This window comes from Anabas testudineus, chromosome 3, assembly GCF_900324465.2.
Source record: "Anabas testudineus chromosome 3, fAnaTes1.2, whole genome shotgun sequence".
Classification (NCBI taxonomy): domain Eukaryota; kingdom Metazoa; phylum Chordata; class Actinopteri; order Anabantiformes; family Anabantidae; genus Anabas; species Anabas testudineus.
In genome coordinates, this window is record NC_046612.1 from 26,358,144 (window position 1) to 26,380,499 (window position 22,356).

A 22,356-nucleotide genomic window follows, 5' to 3' on the forward strand; every position below is an offset into this window, starting at 1 on the left:
GCTCTTCCTAGAAGCTAGTGGGCAGGTCTAGGAAGCGGTTTCAAGCAAAAGCCACTGGAGATACTGAATGTGCTTAGCACAAAAGTTACTACTTGTCTAAGTGCTGGTAAAGAAGTCAATTCCAGGACTATGCTGTAAAATGTCTACACCAAAGCACTTTCTGCCAGAAAGAACAAAATAATGGGCAAAGCAATCTACTTTTGGAAGGGGGGGCTTGCCTGAGCACAAACACCGATGTGTAATGCAGAACAACCCTGAATGATCTTCTTCATAATAGTTTCATCTTTCTGAGGTTTATTATTATCCTCTCCTGATGTTATATAATATCTATAAGAGGCATCAAGCTCCCACATGAGCTAACTAATGAGCGTAAAAGAGTCCAACTGTCCATCAGAGTGGGCTGCCAGTAATATATTTACGATTTCATTACAGTACAGCAGCTGTGTAATACAGATTAACCCTACAGGCCTGACAGCCCCTCCCTTGACCTCAGCTATGACCTGCCGATGTTACAGGTGCACCATATAATAACTGTTTATTGAGGACCCTGTTTTGGGTGGGCCTTCATTGCCTGTTGCTAAAATGCCAGGCCCCTAGCAGATGGCTTCTTTGCAGAAATAATTACAGACTCAGCAAGGTATCAAGTACATGATGGAGGATCTTGCTAAGCTGTATTGAGGCTGCATCAATAAATGAATATACAACTTTTTGGTTTGTCCTCCACAAGCAGTAAATGGTTTAAAGCACAGTAGAAAATGGTCTCAATGTAACTGGAAGAAAAACCTTATTTAGAACATTAGAATTTGAATGTTCAATTTAATTTATTTATTCCTGTGCTAATTTACATATTAAAACATAGGATAAAGCTTACCTAAAGGTAAACACAGCAAAACACTGGAAAAAAATGAAATGTTCTCAATGCATATTCAATTCATGTTAATGAAATAAATGCTAAATAACAGTACATACACACCCCCATCATAACATTGTAACAATAACCTCAGAAAATATTTTTCAGTTTATGAAGTCAGCTGCCACAGTTGCAAAACTGAGACAGCTGACGTCTTTCTTGATAGAAAATCCTAATAGAATGCTTTGTTCACACAAACACTATGGTTCAAAGGGTTATGTCATATGTCCAAAATGTCTTGTTTCCATGAAAACATACATAAAATGAGTTGGAACAAGATGATCCTCTTTCTGTTCTGGGTATAACCAGTTTGTACTTCTCTGTGAACGCAGTACAGTGAGTAGTACACACTATTGTACAAGGTCGCATGGAATAGTTTTCTTATGATCAGTTAGCCTGTTAAATTGATAAACTTGCATTAGCAAAGACAACATCCCATTAAAACCTAGACCTCCTGATGATAATCCTATATAGAGTAGATACACCTGTGTACATTACATATAAAAACAGCCTTTTCCAGCTATGATAGTCCTTTAGAAAGAAAATATATACTTTATTTATCCCTGAAGGGAAATTGAGGTAGCCTTGTTGATGGAACATACAGCATCGACAGTGTATTTCCGTTCCGTTTCATGTTATAAAATCTACTTTTCGTTCATATATTTAGAAAGTGGCAGCAGCCTCTAAATGCTATGGTGTAGTAGGTTTAGAAGAGTTGGTTGGTTTCAATCCTGGATCAACACAACATGACATTTTATAGACACTCTTCAGTTTTTGTTAAATTGATTAGCTGATAAGCCACAACACAAAACCACTCCTGGTGCTTTTAATGTTGGAAAAGTGTTGTATCCAGAAATGATTCATTTATAAATTAGGAGAAACAATAAATAGGTAAAATTGTCAACTTTGCTGGTTAAAGTGTGTGCTGTAAATACATCAAACCCAACAATCTGGATTTAACATGTTTTGTTAAACAGTGCTTAACAGGAAAACAGCTCACCCCAAAGAGGAACATCCAGGTGGACTGAGGACAGCAATGACACGCCCCCTCAGCTGATCGCCATGTGACTGCATTTCAATGACAAGCACATCACCTCCACGCCTGAGTAACACAAAACACACAGCACCCACACATGTGATATGTATTTACCCTTTTTACAGTAAACATGCTGACTGTTTTTTCTTTCTTTTTAAATCAAACCTACTTCTAATGTTAAGTGTAATAAATGGAGATAATGCATCCCTACATTTAAAGCTGCACTGGACAATCAAGCTGTCACATACACTTGTTGAGCATGTGTATGTAGCTAAAACTAATGAATTTAATAGAACACATTGAAATTTTATTTTTACACCTACAGTATATTTATTTTTATCTTCATGTGGTTTTCAGTTGTGTGCAATATTTTGTACCTGGGGATCCACAGAGTTCCATTCACTGACAACACGGTAAAGGCTTGCAGCTGCAGTGTTGTGGGGTTCACAATCTCTGCTGAGCCGAGATCAGAGTCAGGTTTGGTGGATGAGTGTTGGTCCTGGCCCAGGACCCGGTCCCCGTCTGTCTCATTCTGGTTTGCAGGCAGAGACCCACTGCTTTGACCAGCAGAAGAGTCGTGACCTGCAGTGCTCGAACAGTCTGACACCAGCGGCTCTGGGGAGCAGTTTGATGATAGGGAGCAGTAGTCTGTCAGTGAATCCTGGTGCTGGATGATCTGAGTGCCTGCGTCCTCACTGTAGATCAGTGTCATCTCTCCATTAGTCCATTCTAGTTTCCCTTCAGGATCCTTACTCTTAAGTTCAGTGGTTGCCACCATTGTAACGCCTCCAGGATGCTGCACAGTGAAGACATCCCGTAGGGGATTGATGTCTCCGCAGCTAAAAACACAACATGATCTCAAAAACAGCCACTTCATAGAAAATGAATTATGTATCATATGAGCAACATTTTCTACTCTACAATGCTCCAAACAGCTTTGTTTCCTTAATTTGTTCATAGATAATGGCTAGCTCCCTGCTCTGCAGCGTTTTTTTTTTTTTTTTGTCTTGTTTGTTTGTTTATAGCTTTTCCAAATGTATTATTATTATTATATTATTATTATTATTATTATTATTATTATTATTATTATTATTATTATTATTAATAACAATAATAATAATATATTTGGTGAGCATTTTCACTTGACATTTGTATTCTCCTTTCCACAATTGAGTTTTCACCGGGTTGCTGGTTTGTCAAAATAACACCAACAATAACTTGCCTCTTTTAAAGACTAATGCAAGGTCTGTGAATCCAGAATCTGATCACTGTTTTTCAAATCCTACTCCTCATTGCACTTTCACTTACCAGTACTTAGCACAGAGCTCGTAAGAGGCAGCATGGTAGACCAGCAGGGTGTTGACATAGTCATCCAGGGTCCAGACTGCCTCTTCTCCCCACAGACTGAAGCTGGTTGCCATAGATATGATGGAAGATGGTGGGCTGTAGGCCTCTAGCCTTCGAACAGCATGAAGACTCTGACAGTCAATGACCAGCACACCGGGACCATTGGAGAACCATAACTAATAAACACACAAACAGGAACAGAACCACACAGTGAGTATGGGCTGTTAACTTAGTGTATGTAATGTAAAGCATTTGGGCTTGGTTTCAGTTGATGCTGTTGATTATTAATGTCCTTCACCTGGGAGCCACTGCTGACCAGAGCCATGCTCCTGACTGGGTAGGACCTCTGCCTGGGATCTGAGTCCTTCAGTCCAAACACTGTTTTGTTAAGGGTGTGCGAACACAGGTAGGTTTCCCCCTCAACAGGAAGGTCTTCCACCAAGCTGTATACTGCGACCAGACCATCAAACATACCTGCAAACATTCTGGCCAGGCTCTTAAAAGGTGGGGAAGAGAGATCTTTTTACATTTATGTTTTAAATATTAGCTTATACTCAAACTCTTTAAACAAAAACATTCTGTCTCCTGTTGGCTAAATGCTGTTTCAGAGGGTGACACCATGAGTCACCAGTCTAAAAACTGCCATACAGTGCTGTAAAAAAGTACCCCCCCCCCCCCCACCTTTATATTTATTGCATATTTGTCACATTTAAATGATTCACATTATCAAACTAATTTTAATACTACATAAAAAGTGTAAGAAATCAGCAGGGGGCAAATAGTTTGTTACATCACTGTAGGGGGGTGTTAGTAAGAGGCTAGATAGACTAAACCTTCCCACAATAGTCATAGAAATATATTCCTGAAACGTTTTAGTGGTTGTTGTATTCAATAGCTAAACTATGCTTCAGTTCAGTTGCATTCAGACTGAGACCAACATGACAACTTGTAATTCAATTCCATTTATTTTTTATAGCTATATATACAATGATCCGCACCTATTACAACACCACCCTGTAGTGCACCTTTGCATTGTTTGCCTTGAGGTTGATCAAATTCTCAGATTTGTACACAAAAGCGATGAATTTGAAGTAACAAATGATTGTTTTTGGTACAATTAAATAACAACAATATATTCAGATAGCTGCTGCACTGACTGAGCATATAGAGGCAGGTGATGTAAGTAAGGAAATTATCTCTGTTCTCTACCCACACACTAAATGTCTAAACACTGCACTGAGTGGACCAGACTATCTCCTGCTTCTACGGTGAGTGTTTTGCATCACTTCATGTTACAAACGCTGACTTGTTCTCGTTACATGTACATACGAATTACCTTTAGCCTTTAACTTGTTTTAACACCAAATTATTTTTTATTATACAGTGACTGAAGTAGGAGTCGTAACATATGCTTGTGTTACTCAAGCACCTGTTTACAAAGCTGTTATACGACAGCTTTTCGTTTAACTAGCTCGTCTGTTAGCCATGTCTGCTTCTGCTTCTTGTATTATTCCCTGGGACTGAGAATACGACGTCAAATACTATGTCAAACTCCTGTGTAAGGATAAATGTAAATCCAGTAAGTAGTTGTAATTCAAACCCTATAAACAGACCACCTAAATGATATATATATCAAAAACCAACACATGAAGAGTGATTCATAAGAACTTAATAAGAATAAAGACGAGTCCTCTCACAGAACAAAATATAAAGATGTTTTCTATATAAGTGTGTATAAAGCTATATTTTGTAACGTGTTAAAGCTTACACCGTAAAGTGCCTTAAGGTGATGACATGAGATTTGGCGCTATACAAATCAAATTGAATTGAACTAAATGATCCATTTACGGATTTAGACTCTCATTATCTTACAATCACAAAATCCTGCTTTTCTGCGTCAACATTAGTAAAGCGGTGATAATTAAGAACATAGATGTGCGCACCATTTTGTGTGTGTGTGTGTGTGTGTGTGTGTGTGTGTTGACACATGAACTGACCCGTTCTCTTGCTGGAACAAGAAACAGACAGGTGATGACTGCTGGACAGGAGAGCTGTTTCTGGGGTTGACCGAGTGGACACATGCCATCCAGGCTGTAGATGAACACCTCCTGTTCCTATGATACAGATACAGGCTAAATCACAATAAAGAAAACATTTTGTGTAAAACTTCAGTGTGTCATGGAACAATATTTTTACATTATGTAGTCTTTAATAAGTGCAGACATAACATGATGGCCTTTTTGCCAAAGATATGCAGTTGCCATCACATATACAGTTTCTTTGGTACAGCAAGCACAACAGTGCCAGACTGGTTTCTATGTATGTATATCTTGATCAAGACCAGATTAACCTGCAGGCAGTTCAAAGACAAACACTTCAGTGCTCCAGTGCATTAGGACATTGTAAAACCTGTGTCTGATGGATTATGCAATATTTCCTGGAAAGCTACTTTAGATAATTTACAGGTTTTACGGATTTTCAAATACATGTGGTCCATGTATGTGGTCTATCATGGCTGATATTCAGGCTCATCTTAACTTTGAGTAGAACACTACTCATTTCAAATGGTTTTGGCTGGCTGGTGTGTACCTCAGTGGCCATCCATAGAGTGTTAGAGGTCTTCATCTGACAGCTGATCCTGCTTCCTGGACAGGACATCCTCTTCACCTCCATCTGGCCCTTCTCTACATTCACCACACTATAGTTCCTATTGAAGATACAGCCAAACACAAAGTAACCCCCACACACAGTTTGATTTTATAACCTTATAAGGACACTAAAAGGGAGAAAAAAGAGTGGAGGTAATGGGGTCCTGACAAAAATAAAGAGTCAATGGCAGAAAGAAGTCTATATATGTCTATATATATATATATATAGTCATCAGAGGTCATTAACAGTGAGTGCTGCCATACAGAAAACAATGAGGTGATTAGACAAAACACCTAGGAATCATCTTAGTCAGGAGTGTGTGTAAAACTCCTCTTAGTCTCTCCGACTAAAGATACATGTAGAGATTAATTTACATTTGGCAGCTGCTTTTATCCAAAGAGACTTAAAAGGGTAGGTACAAGGAGGTCTTGCCTAAGGACCCCTACTGGAGCTAGGCCACCTACCGGTCTTTCCTTGTAGCCGAGCCGAGCGCTACATAACCTTCGTCATATTTCCTTGTCTTAACTTTCGGGCGACTTTCGTTTCTCTCATTACCTCTCTCTCTTTCTCTCTTTCTTTTCGTCCCTGTTAAATATTTTTCCTTGGTGTCTTTTGAGGGTTTGTTTACTACACTTCAAACCTCCCGCTCTGTGCAGTGCGCATACGCGCATATTCAAGTACGTCCAAAAAGCATGTTTCCTGGCCACTTGTGTTGGATTACAGATTATATTTCCAGATTATAATTAAGACTCACAGCTACTGTTCCATCCACAGTTTTTTTTAATAAAGATAAACATCTGCTCATTTTACTTTTGTATTTTACTGCTGCTTAAAGTTCACAACATAGTATTAAAGTCTAAATCATGACACACTGAGATTTAAGACTTTATTAATCCTGGACGGAAATAGTTTAATAACATTTGTTTGGGAAATTTTAATGTTTTTTGAATCTTGAATCTCAGTGTGTCATGATAAGACTTTAATACTTGCGTTGTGAATTTGTGATTTGAAAGTTTTCCATGGCGGCTGTGTCATGGAGAACTAAAGTTGTATGATCCAAATAAAGGTTCTAAAAAACAAAACAAAAAAAACAAATAAAATGAAAACTGTCTTACATTGGTTCTGTTTTACTGTTATAACTGTATTTCAGCATAAAACTGCTCTGGTGTTGTTATATAATCTCAGATCAGTGCGATTAGCTGCAGCTAGTCTTCAACAGGTTTCCAATAAAGGGTGTCACATTCCGGTAAAAGACTTTCGCGAAGGATAGTCTTCCTGGTATACTCGCTTATCCCTCCTCAGGCATTCTTCCTTGATCCTCACTCATCAGAATGAAATAAAAGGTGTTGGGACATCCTTCAAGATGAAGGAGCTACTTCCGGGGCAAGCGAGGATCGAGGAATGATCAATGAGGGGAATTGAAATGTACCCTTTCTGTGAGGTCTTAGAAAACTAAATGAAAGTCAAAGTTCCTTCTCTTCCTGGTCACCTGAGACTGCTCCACTAATCTCTATACACCTGGGTGCCATTGTATCTAGTTACTTCTCAGGATAAAACCTACATTTCCTCATATCCTACTGTAATGCCTCATGTGCCAGCATGCATTATCAAACCCCTCCAGATGATCCAAAGTGCTATAGCACGTCTTATTTCTAATCAGCCTAAAAGGACACATGTTGCGCCCACATCAAGTTCACCGCCCTGACCCTTGCCTACACTGTAGTCAACTCAACAGAACCCGCCTACCTGAACTCACTCGTCCAGGTCTACAATGCCTCTCACCCACTGCGCTCTACCAATGAATGAATGATCCAGTGGTCCCTTTACCACACCTCAAAAAATCCTAGGCTAGGCTCTTCAATGATCCTCTTCAGCAGTCTAAGCGACCCACATACAGTAAGTGCCAAATGAAGACACTGGAAAATCCTCATATCAGTGTACTTTCTCTGTTCAAATATTCTGTACCACAACAATGCAGTTCAACTATTAATTTCATTTAATTTCCATTTTAATTTATACTGTATTAAATCCCTTGGGAAAATGTTTGTGGACTGGCAGCCCCCTTAAGGCGCCAAGAGTTTGAGGTTTAGTTCTCGTCCGGGGACACTTAGACATGTGACCGGGAATTGTGGGGAACCGGTAATTGAATCACTAACATTAGGTTTTGTAGGTGATTACCCTACCAACTGTACCACTGTATTCTTAAATTACATGGTAAGACAGATTTATTACATGGTTTAAATCTGTGCAGAGCTAGGTTTGTGAAGACAAACAATTCAAGAATTTATATCTAAAAAGATAATGCAATTATTTTCTCAATGTATTAAATCCAAATGAAAAAAAGTGTTAAAACAAACCTGTCATCCTTGTCTCCATCCCAGAACACAGCACTGTATCCCTGCACCTGGGACAGGAAGAGCTGCGAGTGGTTGTCACAGGACAAGATATACCTAAGACAGGGAAAGCTGGGCTCCTGCATCTTCCTCACACACTGCATAGCCAACGGTCTCTGTATACAGACACACAGATGCGCACACATGCACACACATAGGACAAGAAACTAACTTAGCTCTGCTGTGGACCCACTCAGTACGTGCAGCTGAGAAAAACCTTCAGACCTGCAAAATAATTATACAACTAGTTGATGTTTGAAACCTTACTGAGTAATAATAAATATACTAAAAGTTGGGAAAATATTCTAGTTTTTATGTTATATGATGTTTCGACTTATTAATAATTTGATTATGATTTATTTCTGAAACCAGAGTTGGTTCTCCTCAAACACAATGTGCAAGGGATTATGGTCATAGTTGGATTTGTGTGATAAGATGTTAAGCAAAACTAACCGGCTATCTGCGGTTTTTAAGTGTCTCTCTGTTTCGCTTTCAACATAAACATTGACTATAATCATTAGCATGTTGTCTTTGAAAAACTACTAATAACAAATTAGTTTGAACTGTTGAAAAAGGGGAATACCGGCAAAAGCACACAATCCTTGGTTCATCTGTCACTGTTATAATATGTTGAAAGACCAGAACCAGCCACTTCCATGTCAAGATAACTTTCTCAGGTTAGAGCTCAGTAGCCACCTTCAGCAAGCTCACCTGTCATTGTGATCTACCTATACGTCAAGTAGTACAGTTATTCTATTTCCCACATTCTGTCAGCCAAACAACATTTTATGAACAACAAACCTCACCTTTTCGGGCTTGGTGTCCCAGCAGGCAGTCAGCATATTGTGTAGGCAGTGGAACTGTACTTCCTCTGGACTGCCCAGTATGGGTCGTATGCCTTTGGAGAGCTTCTTTGCTATCTGAAGCTGGTGCTGTCCTAGTGACGGTCTTTGCCCAGAGAGCAACTCATACAATACCATACCATAGGAAAACACATCCACCTTCAAGAGAAAAAACAAGGCGCATCAAGGTCAGGTTTCATCTGTCCATCTGAGGGGGTTAATACATCCAGTAAGATCTGTGTCTGTGAGTGGTGTCGCTTATGTCGAAAATATAGCTTTCGATAATAACAATAAGAAAATAATTTTGCAGTTTCAACTTTTACTATGTTGCCTCTGTAATATTTTCACACCTCCAAGGGTGCGCCCAGCCACTCTGTGGAGAAAACTTATTTTGGCCGCTTGTATGCAGGACCTTGTCCTTTCGGTCATGACCAGGTAAACTGAGAGCTTCGCCTTTTGACTCAGCTCCTTCTTCACCACAACAGACCAGTATATTGACTGCTAGCTGCTGCTAATGCACTGATCCATTTGTCAATCTAGTGCTACATTTATTCCTTATTTTTAACCAAGACCAATAGATACTTCTCAACAAAATCATCCACTAGAGGGAGGATCAAGTCACCTTTATTGGGTCAAAAACCCATTACTTCAGACTTAGAGGTGCTGATTCTCATCCCAGCTGCTTTACACTCGCTTTTTGATTGTGAAAATTACCTCACAAAAATACGTGGTCTGTCTGTGAGGTAACTGGTTACCCAGGTAGGGATTCACTCTGTAGGGATTCATCCTGTAGCATATGGGGCTGAATGGTGTTGGCACTCTAAAAGTACAGAAAAAGAATCCTGACTTTGCCACTTACCATAACCATCTGGGCTTAATGTAGGAAGTGCACAAAGTGTTTTACCCAATGGCAGATGATTATTCACTGTTTTTCCTATTTTTCTACCTACAAGACTACCTGAATTTCCCTTCGGGGATTTATAAATTTTATGTTATCTTATCTTTAAAAAAAAGTATTGAAATCTGAAGGGAAACAATCCCAGGGGGACATGACAGAGAAGGTAAATGACACTGATAGCTTGACTTGATAGAGATTGACCGGTGCACAACTTTCATTTCTCTTGACTCAAAAGAGCATGTCTAGTTATTAGGTGTGACTAAAAACACATGTATTATGTGAATCAAAGACAAAGACAGTTTCTCTTTGTTTCTCTCACCTCTTTTTCCTCATAAATCTTTTCCTGACACCCATATCTGAGGACCAAAATAGCTGGTGTGGAGTGGATTCTTGTCTCTGAATAGTCACAGACAGAGACTGAGCGAGTGAAAATTTTTTTTTCTCGGTGAGATCACTTGGTAATGGTTTCAGATACACTTAAGATCTGTGGTACGTTATGCTGTCACAGGGGCTATGGAAAACAGTGGCATAGCAAAGCCTATCCAGTAGTTCACATCCTCCTGACCCCGATTTAAGTAGTCTAGTACCATCTCATTCCAAATTTTGTCTACAGATTTTATTCTTGCTAGAAAGACAAATGGATTCTAATGCTCATTTAATGGAATATCTTATCATATCTAAAATGTATGTGCTAACATCTTGAAAAGAGTGAGTGGCATCTTGAGTTACACAGCCAGCTGCGTCTTTTGTGGTGACCATAAATTTAACTTATGTGGCAAGCTAAGTTGTTGTATTATATACAGCTAGGTAAGAAATAAAAAAAAATGCTGAATAGAAGGGTTGAGTAGAATAGAGTAGGAATAGTTAAAGCAATCAGTAATGGCCATGTCCACCAATCGTGTGTAATCATGTGATCAACACTCAAGGTCAAATAGAGCTCAGAATTGTTTTGTCTTTCACATTGCTTTTATTTCACAATGAAAGCAAATGTTTATAAGCTGTTTATCAACAGAAATATCCAAGGTACCTGGATGAGTACCAGGATTATTTTAGCTGGATGGCACATTAATTGATTAAGCCTTTACAATCTTGACTGCTTTTTCCACTTGGTCCATCATTTATTCTCCCTACTCCAGTCTGCAACTTATTAAGTATTTAAACCTTATCAAAAATTAAACTGACACCCTGTAGAGGGGAAAAGGTGTCTGAATGGCTGAGGTCAGGAAACTATGTGGAAGAGGGGATGATGAATAGATATGGAACCTTACAGATAAGCTCTTTTAAAGCTTCCTGTACAGAGGCAAGAACCAGTAAAACCATAAGCCCTAATTAAACTAGCCAACCTGGGTATTAGAGAAATCTTAGAGCAGCCTAAAACAGGGCTATCAGATCAGCACAGTGCTGTGGTCTCTTTGGAAGTCAGCAGAGAATCAGCTCACAGCCTTGATCTGTCTTACCATGCATGTTCACAATAATGTTAATATTTTCTTAATTAATCTACCAGTAAAGTACACAATCAAAACTGCACAGGCTAAGTGGGGTGACTGCATAATAATATAATATAATATAATAATAATCACATTGTCTGGTTCACATGTGGAATGTGCAAGATTCAAAAGCACATTACATAAAAGACCTAACATGGCCTAGAATACACAAAGAAAACCACTCTTAGATAGATGAAGTTACTCTAATTAAATTGATTTAGTTAAGATGTTATTAATGGTGTGCAATTTTCTTTGGTCGAGCCACCAATGTAATCATTTCTGGGTTTTATTTCATTGTTAACAACATGACTATTGGTCCAACAAGTACAAAAGTATCATGCTGCTCCCATGCTGAGCATATACAGCAAATAGTGGACCAAACTAATTTAACAACTTCAGTCACCCAATAATATTAATTCAACATCTGTCCCATGTTTTTTGGAGGTAATTCCTCTGTCTTCTGTTTGTTCAACATCTCAAAGAGGTGGTGTTTCTATGCATGGACTAACTGAAATCACCAACACTGTCCTCTCCATAATCAGCCTACCAAAGACATAGGATTCATAACAAATGCTGCATACATCATAAAAAGATGGATAAAAAAAATGGATAAAGAAAAGGTGTCCAGTACCTTCTCATCATACACAATTCCTGGTCGGATCTCAGGAGCCTGGTAACCTGGTGTACCTTCAACCCCCAAAGCCCCCTCATGGAAGGATTGTCGAGAAATTCCATAGTCAGAAAGTTTGATGTTGAATGAATCCTGCACCTGGAAAAAGATGCAAGAAAGTGCAATTGGGATGTAAAAGTTTGATTTCATTCAGTTTACTATTTGTAACATTTAGAAAGCCTCTGTCTTACTATTACTATTATTTAATAAATATGTATATTAGAATACTGTCAAAAAACAAAGAAAGAAAGATTGGTTTTCTTATCGCATCCACATACAGACCTCCAGAGACCACACCAGGATGTTGTCAGATTTGAGGTCACAGAAGATGATATTCTTTCTGTGAAGGTATGCCAGCCCTGAAGCAATCTGATAAGCTACTTTGAAGGTTAACATGTGACCAAGGGGGAAATATCTGGATTCTACAGAAAAAACATAACATTTCACTAACACAGAAAATAACGTTAAGGCCAACTTTGAGTGGGAAACATGATTATATTGCTACATGCCTTTGCGCTTTTCCTCCAACACAGTGTTGAGGCTGCCCAGGGGGGCTAACTGCAGGGCAAAGCAGAGTGGATGGATGCTGATGCCAACCAGAGATACAATGCAGGGATGTTGAAGAGAGTGCAACATACTGGCCTCCTGGCGAAATTCTGAGAAGCTCCGACAGGCATTAGCAGATTGCAGGTGTTTCACCATGGTGTCTAATGAGAGGGAACACAATAGAATATGCAGAAAAAGGCCTATTCTGAGAAGGAATGCATTAAGAGCTCTAAATTACTCATGTTCACATAAAAATCTCATACTGAATATCCCATCTTTAAAAAATAAACATCCATGTGATTGATGTTTGCCTGTGAAGATATGTGAGGCAAATGTGTCAAAAAGAATCCCAACTATAAACAAACTAACTAAAAACTAAAAATCTGACCTGATCCACTCTGAAAAGAAAGCCAAAATTCTGATGTAACACATTTTAAACTAGAGCTCAGATAGAGAATGGGCTTATGTTAAATCTCTAAATCTCTGATATCCAGCATGGTGCAGTTTAGGTCAGTTAAATTCAGTTCAGTTTACCTGTACCAAAGTGTGTTAACTTTAGAGTCACCTGAGCCAGCTCTAACTATAAGCTTTATTAAAAAGGAAAGTTTTAATCCTAGTTTTAAAAGTAGAGAGGGTGTCTGTCTCCCAAACCTGAACTGGACAGAGAGGAGCTTGATAACTAAAGGCTCTGAATCTGTGTAGCGTTTGTTTGTTTTTCAATTTAGAAAAATCTAAAAATGAAATGAAAAACAAACAAAAAAACGAAAAACGTTTTGTTTTCTGATTTCGTGCTCAAAACAAAAATTGGAAAAATGCGACAAGCACTCATATTAAATTTTTTATTTTTTCCATCGGGAATTATTGTGGCAAAAATGTTTTGTTAGATATTATAGATTAGGTCAAGAGACAACAAAGAAACTCACCTAAGGTAAGAAAAGTCACAGAAAGGACACCCTTTGATCAAGTATCCTCAAAAAGCCATCTCTGTGTTTATGACCCTAAAGAATGTAAAGGATGATCAGTGACCTGGGTCACCAGGACTTCAGGAAATTTGGTAAGAATCTGTATTGACAATCTTTGTGTGGGGGTTTTTCTTAGTGCCTATAAAATTGTAACTGTGGAAGACCGAGTCAGACAACACTGGTGATGTCTTCTCTCCATGCTGCATGTAATAAACCTAAGATGAATCCTCACGCTGTTGTTTTTGGATCTTGATTCTTGTGATAAATTTCCACAACATTTTTGGAGGTCCCACCGAGATGGATGTTTTGCTGATCTGCGCCTGAATCAAGACTGAAGGTTACTGCTCGCCGAGGGAAGCTCCGACAAACAGAGACTGGATCTTATCTGACACTGGAGACAGGCCACGGACAATAGATGTTCCATTCAACTTGATAAGTGAGTACAGCGTTATGATTGATTTCTTGGGGTGGTAATTTACCTAGGTCAATGAGTAAAGCCTCGTAGTGTTGAATAGGTATGCGTAAAGCCAGGTAGTGTCAAATGATGGTAAATAGTCTGCAGTTACATAGCGCTTTTCTACTTAGCTGGTACTCGAAGCGCTTTACACTGCATCTCATTTACCCATTCACACACACAAGCACACACACACACTCACACACCCATGGCAGAGCTGCTATGCAGTTCGCGTAAAGCCTGGCAGTGAACTAAATATAATCAGTGTATTGCTGGTTATGGACTGAGTATATGTTTGTCTATGTCTTATGCAAAAATAGGAAAATTAAGGAACAAGGGGAATACACATACTTGTATACTATTTATAAATATCATCCTAGAAAATAGAAGTACTTGCATAAGTAATGAAACATATACAGTCTAGTTTGAAGTCCAACTTGAATAAAATGGGCCTGTAACTAAAAAGAACTGATAAGAAAATAAGCTTTGTAATGACTCCTTCAGTGTCCAGTTTGCATTAACTGCATTCCATAGGACAGTCTCAGAACGATTGTGTCACACAGACTGTCTGGCTGAAAGGGTCGTCCAGAGTTAGTGAACAATACGATGAGATGGGGAGATCAGTGTGAATGAGTTATCTGTGTGTGATAAGCCCATTGAATTATAAACACCAGTACCAATACATTAGTGAACATGGGGAATAAAAAAGGAAAACTAGCTGAATTGGCCGATCCTCTTACAGGCCCTGCTAAATTAATGATAGAAAAGGAGAGAGAGCATGGTTCCATGGATGTTCCACTCAGCCACTATGTCACACAAAGGGTGTTTGTATCTAAATGTCATGAAGCCAGGACTCGTTATTGTACCTTTATGTTTGTAAAGGTTCCCTGCGTTTCATATGATTGATATTGTGCTTAAGTCTGCTTGAACCTACTCTACTAATGTGGACTACATATAAAATAAGAAAGTTCTAATGAGTCAGTGACTTTTCCTGCTCTGTGCTCTGCAGTATAAACCAAGCAGTCTAATTTGCCACTCTAAACACCTCTATAGGACCAATTTAACCAGTAACATGCATATTTAGTTTGATACCAAAATAAGCAGCTGAATATGTATAATAATGACTGTTTGATAAGGAATGATACACAGATTCATGGCTTTTCCCAGATACAACCTTGATATACCTTAAACCAGAAATCAGCCCATGCCTAGTGTTGAGTTAAAACTACTTAAATCAAAACCAGTCACATATTACTAAAAATAAGAAAAATACCTCTGTACCTGTGTCACTGCTGATGGTCTGCTGTCGACACTTCTTTATGTGGAAGCGTTTGATGGCCACAGGCCGATCACGATACCGGGCTCGGTAGATAATGGTTCCACTGCCACCCTGGCCAAGGATATTATTCTTCTCCTCAGAGTAGTCCAATTCAGTCTTCTCCAAAAAGAGTCTACCACACACACACACACATATAACAGGCTCTTTATCATAAAGTCTCTCTTTTTTTATTATTTGTTCATTTGGGTATTTTTGGACTTTATTTATAAGAAGAATAAGAACAAAGTCCCTACCATGCTATCAGAACATAGGAATTGACTCGCTCACTCCCCCTATTCACATACACAGATAGCTAACCTCTTTCACATGGATAAAGGTTTCTTCGATTTTCTTATCATATGTAATCTTCAAATGCTGTTTTATGTTCATAGTCTGCATGTCAATATTGCCTCCTATATACTGGAAGCTGTTAAAATTAGCTGTATACTTCCTCACACCTGCAATCCTTGAAATCTCAACACTTTATATCTGCAGACAGCGAAACTGTAAAAACACACACTTCTAGTTTCACAAATTGGATTTAAACACTGTCAAAATCTGTGAAACATCTGGTTAGGATTGCCCTAGCTCACCCCAGGGGACTATGTCCATGTTTGGGCAAAACAAATCTCTACTGGTCAGCTTGCATGAACAAAGGACAGCGCCATCTGAACCTATGAGTTCAACTCTCAGGTAATGGTTAGCTGTCTTTCATTATTTATTATATAAAATATAAACTCTGTAATTATTTCATATAAGAGATAATATATGATAGCATATAATATCCGGTTTTATGTTTAATGTTTAAGTTATGTTTTAATAATTTTAGAGCATTTGTTTATATATTTTTGTTTTGCAGTGAAATTTCACACACATGAATCTTCTGATAATGTAGTTTGTCATAATTTCAGCTTTGTCTACATTCCAGCTAAGCAAACTCCATGTGCCTCTAGTATGGATCCTTAGGTAAGATGGTTACATTTGGATAAAAGCCAAATGACTACATGTAGTTAAAAACTTTGAAAAAAGTTACAGTAGAATTATTTCTCCTAACTAACTCCAAGCCACATATTTATTTAAATATGAAAACATCTGAATCTAAATTAGATTTTCATCACATCATAATATTTGAAAAATGTCAAACAAAAAGAAAAAAACTATATCTGGCTTAATGTGCAGGAGTTATCTTATTGAAACCTTAACTTTAGTTAAGACAAGTATCTACTGTCTTTGAATCTGAAGTGACTTGAAGCAAAGATGCGTGCACCCATCCTGCTGTCACATGCTAACCAGATTAGAATAGTCTACGTGGAGTTACGTGGAGTTTTGTCAGCAATAACCTCAACCAAATGTTTCCTGTAGTTGCAGATCAGACCTGCACAACGATCTGGAGTAATTTTGGACCACTCCTCTTCACAAAACTGTTTCAGTGTAGCAATATTCTTGGGATGTCTGGTATGAATGGCTCTCTTAAGGTCATCCCACAGCATTTCAATCGGGTTGAGGTCAGGACTCTGACTGGGCCCCTCCAGAAGGTGTATTTTGTTCTGTTGAAGCTATTCTTTTGTTGAATTACTTGTATGGTTTGGTTCATTGTCCTGTTGCATTAGCATCACTTTTCAAATATTTCTGGGCATAACTGTCTATACACATCAAGGAGCATATGTTTTGGTTTTGGAAATACTTTTATATGCAATGTTAGAGTGCTTCATAAAAATATCACTAGCTACTAAATACCACTCTAGTTCACAGATCAAATCATTAATGCTGTCATACCTCTCAGTTTCTCTTCTCTGCGTGTATGGATGCTTTAACTGTCACAACATCAGGTTGGTCTTAATATCAGCTATACTAGCTGTGTCACATCCTGCTGTTGTCAGGTATGACTGGCTACAGTGTTATCATAACTGATAAGAGTGATGGCCAAAACACTTTAAATAAAGTTGTAGTAAACTAGCATTGTGTGTGCAGCCCAAGCAAAGGTTAAATGAAATGGTAATTAGAAGGTGAGAGATTACCGTGCAGGGAAGTCTGTCATGAAGAATTCTGGGACCAACTCCTGGAGGAAGACTGGCTGTTCAGGATGGTGAGGACAAATGATGTGCTCTTTCTCTACTGCAGCCAGCACACAGTCCTCCATGTTGAAGTAATGAACCCCTGCTTCTCCTCTGTCATCTCCCTCATTTCCTCTTTCGCCACCCTGTTCTGACTGGCTGCCAAGAGGTTTGTCCTGCTCCTGTTGGCTCGTTGAGGCACAGAGAGAACAGGGGGCGTACTCCTCTATAAGGAGACTCCCATCACTCTCAGTAGCTGTCAAAGCTACAAGAGACAAATTATATATGTTTGGTCTGGACTTGCTTCATAATAGAGTTAGTTCAATCTCAGTTTTGGGATTATCGCTAATGAATTTGTATCCTGTTCATGTTCTAATAAAAACACATTAAAAGGATGTATGCTTAATTTTGTACTTTATTCAGCAGCCACGTACTCTGTCATTTTTAGTGAAAATGTATCTCACTCAAAGAATGTCCAAAGGGCACAAGATCAGCCAGTATGTAACTTTACTATAACAAATGGAGGCCAAGATATACTTTACAGTCTTTGTTCTGTGCAAAATGCACTTTTTAGCTGAGACTCATGAAACTTCTGCAGTCCCAATAATCTAAACCGAGTCAGTGACATAAATGTTGTGACATTGCAGAAGCTTATCGAAATGATGCCACGGTGAATGCATGGTGTAATCAAAGCTAAAGATGGTCCAACAAAATATTAGAGTGTGTAACGATTTTTTGGAAAGGCAGTGTATTTGTATTTGTCATTTAACTGATGAATAAAACACACTTTTGTAAACAATCACTTAAAAAACTAGTAATACTAATACTAGCAACATAATAATAACAAAGATTTTAAACCAGAAAATATGTTTTCAAAGACAAAGTTGCAGTAACATCTGTCCACATAAATAGAGAGCATTACCCCTACCAGGAAACCACTGCTCGATCAAAGAGTTGACGTGGTCTGTGATGAAGGCCATGGCAGAGAAATCTCTCATCTCTGACTGGCAGCTGATCTTTATGCCCCCACTCTTCTTCCTCTTCCAGTTGACATCTGATGACTCCACACTGCAAAAATAAAAATGAACGTAAGCACCTCATTTAATTGGATGTTGAGTCTGTCTGTACACACCAGCACATTTAGAGCAACAAGAGCAGCAGGAAACCATTTTTTCAGTATAGAAAATAATATCATTTTATAGATGCTGTTTATTTAAAATTATTTAACATTGTGTGGGTAAATGTGAAAAAGCCACTTGGTGATTACTTACTGCAAAAAATGATTACATTTATTATTTTCCTCAAAATTGTAGAAAACATTACTACTTGTGAAAGAAGAAAAGAGAGGTAGAGAAGTTTCTTTGAAATCTTTGCAAATAAAAAGTATTCACCCCCTTGTATGTTTTTTCAAAAAAAATCTGAAATATATTTCATTAATGTTAATTAAATAAGTGAAAACAGGTTTCTATAAAGTAACGTCAATTAAATAAAAATATGTAAGGTGAAATCACTGCATTGCATTAATATTCACCTTCTTTTTAAATGACTGACCTAATCCAACAGAGGTCCAGATATTTGGTGCTAGTAGTCCCACAATTTGTGAAATGGGGATCACCTGAGTGCAGTGAATGTGTCTCAAGTGATAGCAGTATAAATGGTCCTCTGCAGCCAGCCCTGTAAAGCTTGTTAAGGTAGAGGGTAAGATAAATGTGGCAAGTATAGGACAACCCTGGAGGACAATCTTATTCAGTCTGCAAGACAACTACTGCTCGGGAGAAGATTTGTTTTCCAGCAAGACAATGACCTGAATTATACAGTGCAAGCTACACAGAAATGGTTTACAGACAATAAGGTGAATGTTCTGGAGTGGCCGAGTCAAAGCCCAGACCTCAATCTAATAAAGAATTTGTAGATGGACTTGAAAGGGTCTGTTCACACTTGATCCCCACGCAACCTGACAGAGCTTGAGCAGTTTTGCAAAGAAAAGCACCAATTACAGCTTTAAATCTTTTTAAGTATGATGCTTGGCACACCTACTTTTGGGTAGTTTCTCCCATTCTTCTTTGTAGTACCTCTCAAGCAACATCAGGTTGGCTGGGGAGTGTTGGTGCACAGCCATTTTCACATCTCTCCAGAGATGTTTGGCTGCCCCAAAAGACATTTACGGAGTATTTTTTATTAAAATAAAAACAAAAATGTGGAAAAAGTTAAGTACTGTAAATACTTTCTGGATGCACTGTATCTTACAGCTCATGGTTTTCTAGAAGAGCAATGTCAGGCACACAGTACTTATAGGATGTTTAACAGAAAATCTGTTAAAATAGTTGATCTATCAAGGGTAGAGAAAAAAAATCAATACCCTACTTATTTGTCAGCTTTGTCACACAAAAGTACCAGCAAAGTTTTAATGAGCATAAGGCAGAGAGGTTCTACAGCACCATGTAGTTTGACTATTCAGTCAAGAAATGCTCTATTAAACAACAACTATCCCAGTTTCTGCCATCGGTGTGTGAATGTGTGTGTGCTTGTGTGTGTGAATGGGTGAATGAGACGCAATGTAAAGCGCTTTGAGTACCAGCTAGGTAGAAAAGCGCTATATAAGTGCAGACCATTTACCTTTTACATCAAGACGCATCTCAAGGTACTTTACAGTGTAAGATTAGACCTTGCAGGGCAAAATGGGCAACAATGTATTGCGAAACGGCCTGTGAGAAGAAGCATCAAACAGCTTTTGTGGCTTCCAAGGATGCACTGTGTAATGACCAAGTATTGCAGGCACTTCAAGCCGTACCACATGGTTCAAACTGATGCAACAGCAGTTGACATTGAAGCACTTCAAGGTGAAGGAGATGACCATAAACCATTGGCTTCTATAAGCTCTAAGTTGTGACCCAGTATTAAGCCATAGCCAAGTTACAATTGCTGGTCGTAAGGTGGGCCTTTCAAATACTATCTTGGTGAATACAGTTAGGTGAGGTCACCATTGAATTGTTTGGAGAGACGATAAGGAGGTGGCAGCTTGTGGTGAGTCTTTAGCTTTTATTAGTGTTTTCCTTGTTCTTTTGTGCTTTTTATCTCTTCCATTCTTTTTGTTAACATCACATTTTACACTCACAGCTGAAAAAGATCTGTATAGTTTCAATAGTTTTATGGTTTGAAGTAACAACATCAGCTTTTATATGAATTGGTGGTCAGATACTTGTCAGAACTGACTACTTTCTAGGAATCTGAACGGAAAACTGAAATTACACAACCCTAAACTTTGCACTCCTACATTACTTATGTAAGCATTTTTCTTATTTAATTACTTGTCATATTCTTATTTCCAAAGCTCTGACCTGAGGTAACCTCCATCAAAAGTAACCAACAGCCCCTCCTTCCAGTAAATAGTCTGGCTGCGTCTGACTCTGAAGGTGCTGCAGCGGTTCCTTGACTGGGTTCCAGCAAAGCTGTAGATCACAGAATTCCTGCTGTTATGGTTGCTGGTGTTTCTTTTGGATTCAAATACCTGCATATATAAAACATTGTAGGCCATGAATGAAAAAAAAGGATGTGTGTAAGTTTAACCTGTGAATGATAAGAATCTGAGGCAGGGTGAGTTGGTTTAGTACCTGCAGGTCCATCTCTGTAAGGCTGATGAGCATCCTAGCAATGAAACGCTCCCAAAATCCAGCAGGAACAAAGCTCATCTTGAAAATGCGCTGCAGGGTGTTTTTCGTGTGCTGGCGGAAGCCGTGGATGTCCATGGCTGGTTTTGGAGGAAGAAGGTGGGGCAGAAGATAGCTATATAAAAAAAAAAGAAAAAAAATGAAGAACACAAAAAAATAAAATAAAATAAAGCAAAAATCAACAAACTTGTATGTATGCTCATTGCTTGTTGTTGTCAATGCCAATGTTGTTATAAGGTTGGTTTCACATTAGCTATAGCTGTTTATATTTTAAGTAGCAGTTTATGTGTTCATATCTGTTGAGACACATGACAGATAAAAAGGAAAACCTTGTTTAAATGAGCAGAGACACATAAGGAATACAGGTGCACTTCATGATACAATTGAACAGTAAGACAGGATGTAGGAATGGCTATCAGGGCCTTCCTTTCAATATTGGATTCTGGTATTAAGCATAATTTTAATGATTCCCACAAATCTAACTCTTATAATGTGCGAAATTCCTGGACATATTCACAGCAATTTTAAAATATGACAACACAGTTGGCACGCTTTGTTCCCTCTCTCTACAAGGCTATGAGCTTTCTCTGCTGTTGCAGTGTTTCTCGCTAAGGTACAGCCTGGTTTCAGTGATACAAACGTGAACACATGCAAAAATTGACCGCTGACTAAAGCATAAATGTACATAACCCAGGGTTAAAGTTGTCCAAAAAAACACCAGTTCCCAAAAGGACTGGGGCAAACAAAAGTGTAAGTGATGTCAGCATTAACAGCATTACTTATCAGGATCCCAGACAGGTGCAGTAATGTTACAAAAATGAAGCAACGGTCAAAAAAAGTTTGGCTCAAAACTGGCTCAAATATAACAACTGTTAAATGAGCTGCTCGATTTCTAAAATGTAGCTTACAATGCATTTATCAGCTGATCTGTGTAAAAGTACAGAACTTAAAATCGCTACTCAGACCGCGACACATCAGCCATACAACCCATACAGCAGCAGTGAAAAAACAGTGTGAGGCAGATTGTGCAAAGAATGTAATGATGAGTACTATTATTGAAAGAGAAAGAGACAAAAATAACAGCAGTGTATATAGTTCAGAGAAGCTGTGATGCTATTCAGC

The 22,356-nt window shown here is 38.5% G+C and overlaps 1 protein-coding gene across 1 annotated transcript in view; it reads right to left on the reverse strand.

The window, feature by feature from the left end:
- lrrk1 (leucine-rich repeat kinase 1) overlaps positions 1–22,356 on the reverse strand; it is a 71,540-nt gene that overhangs the window by 1,399 nt on the left and 47,785 nt on the right. The window contains exons 22-37 of the mRNA XM_026378093.1: positions 21,178–21,349; positions 20,905–21,074; positions 18,495–18,634; positions 17,531–17,831; positions 15,476–15,645; positions 12,742–12,939; positions 12,515–12,654; positions 12,194–12,331; positions 9,142–9,336; positions 8,300–8,451; positions 5,883–6,000; positions 5,291–5,407; positions 3,592–3,789; positions 3,255–3,469; positions 2,324–2,785; positions 1,911–2,012 (exon numbers count right to left, since the gene is read on the reverse strand). Coding sequence (XP_026233878.1) covers positions 1,911–2,012; positions 2,324–2,785; positions 3,255–3,469; positions 3,592–3,789; positions 5,291–5,407; positions 5,883–6,000; positions 8,300–8,451; positions 9,142–9,336; positions 12,194–12,331; positions 12,515–12,654; positions 12,742–12,939; positions 15,476–15,645; positions 17,531–17,831; positions 18,495–18,634; positions 20,905–21,074; positions 21,178–21,349 — 2,988 coding nt within the window. The remainder of the gene's footprint in view (positions 1–1,910; positions 2,013–2,323; positions 2,786–3,254; positions 3,470–3,591; positions 3,790–5,290; positions 5,408–5,882; positions 6,001–8,299; positions 8,452–9,141; positions 9,337–12,193; positions 12,332–12,514; positions 12,655–12,741; positions 12,940–15,475; positions 15,646–17,530; positions 17,832–18,494; positions 18,635–20,904; positions 21,075–21,177; positions 21,350–22,356) is intronic.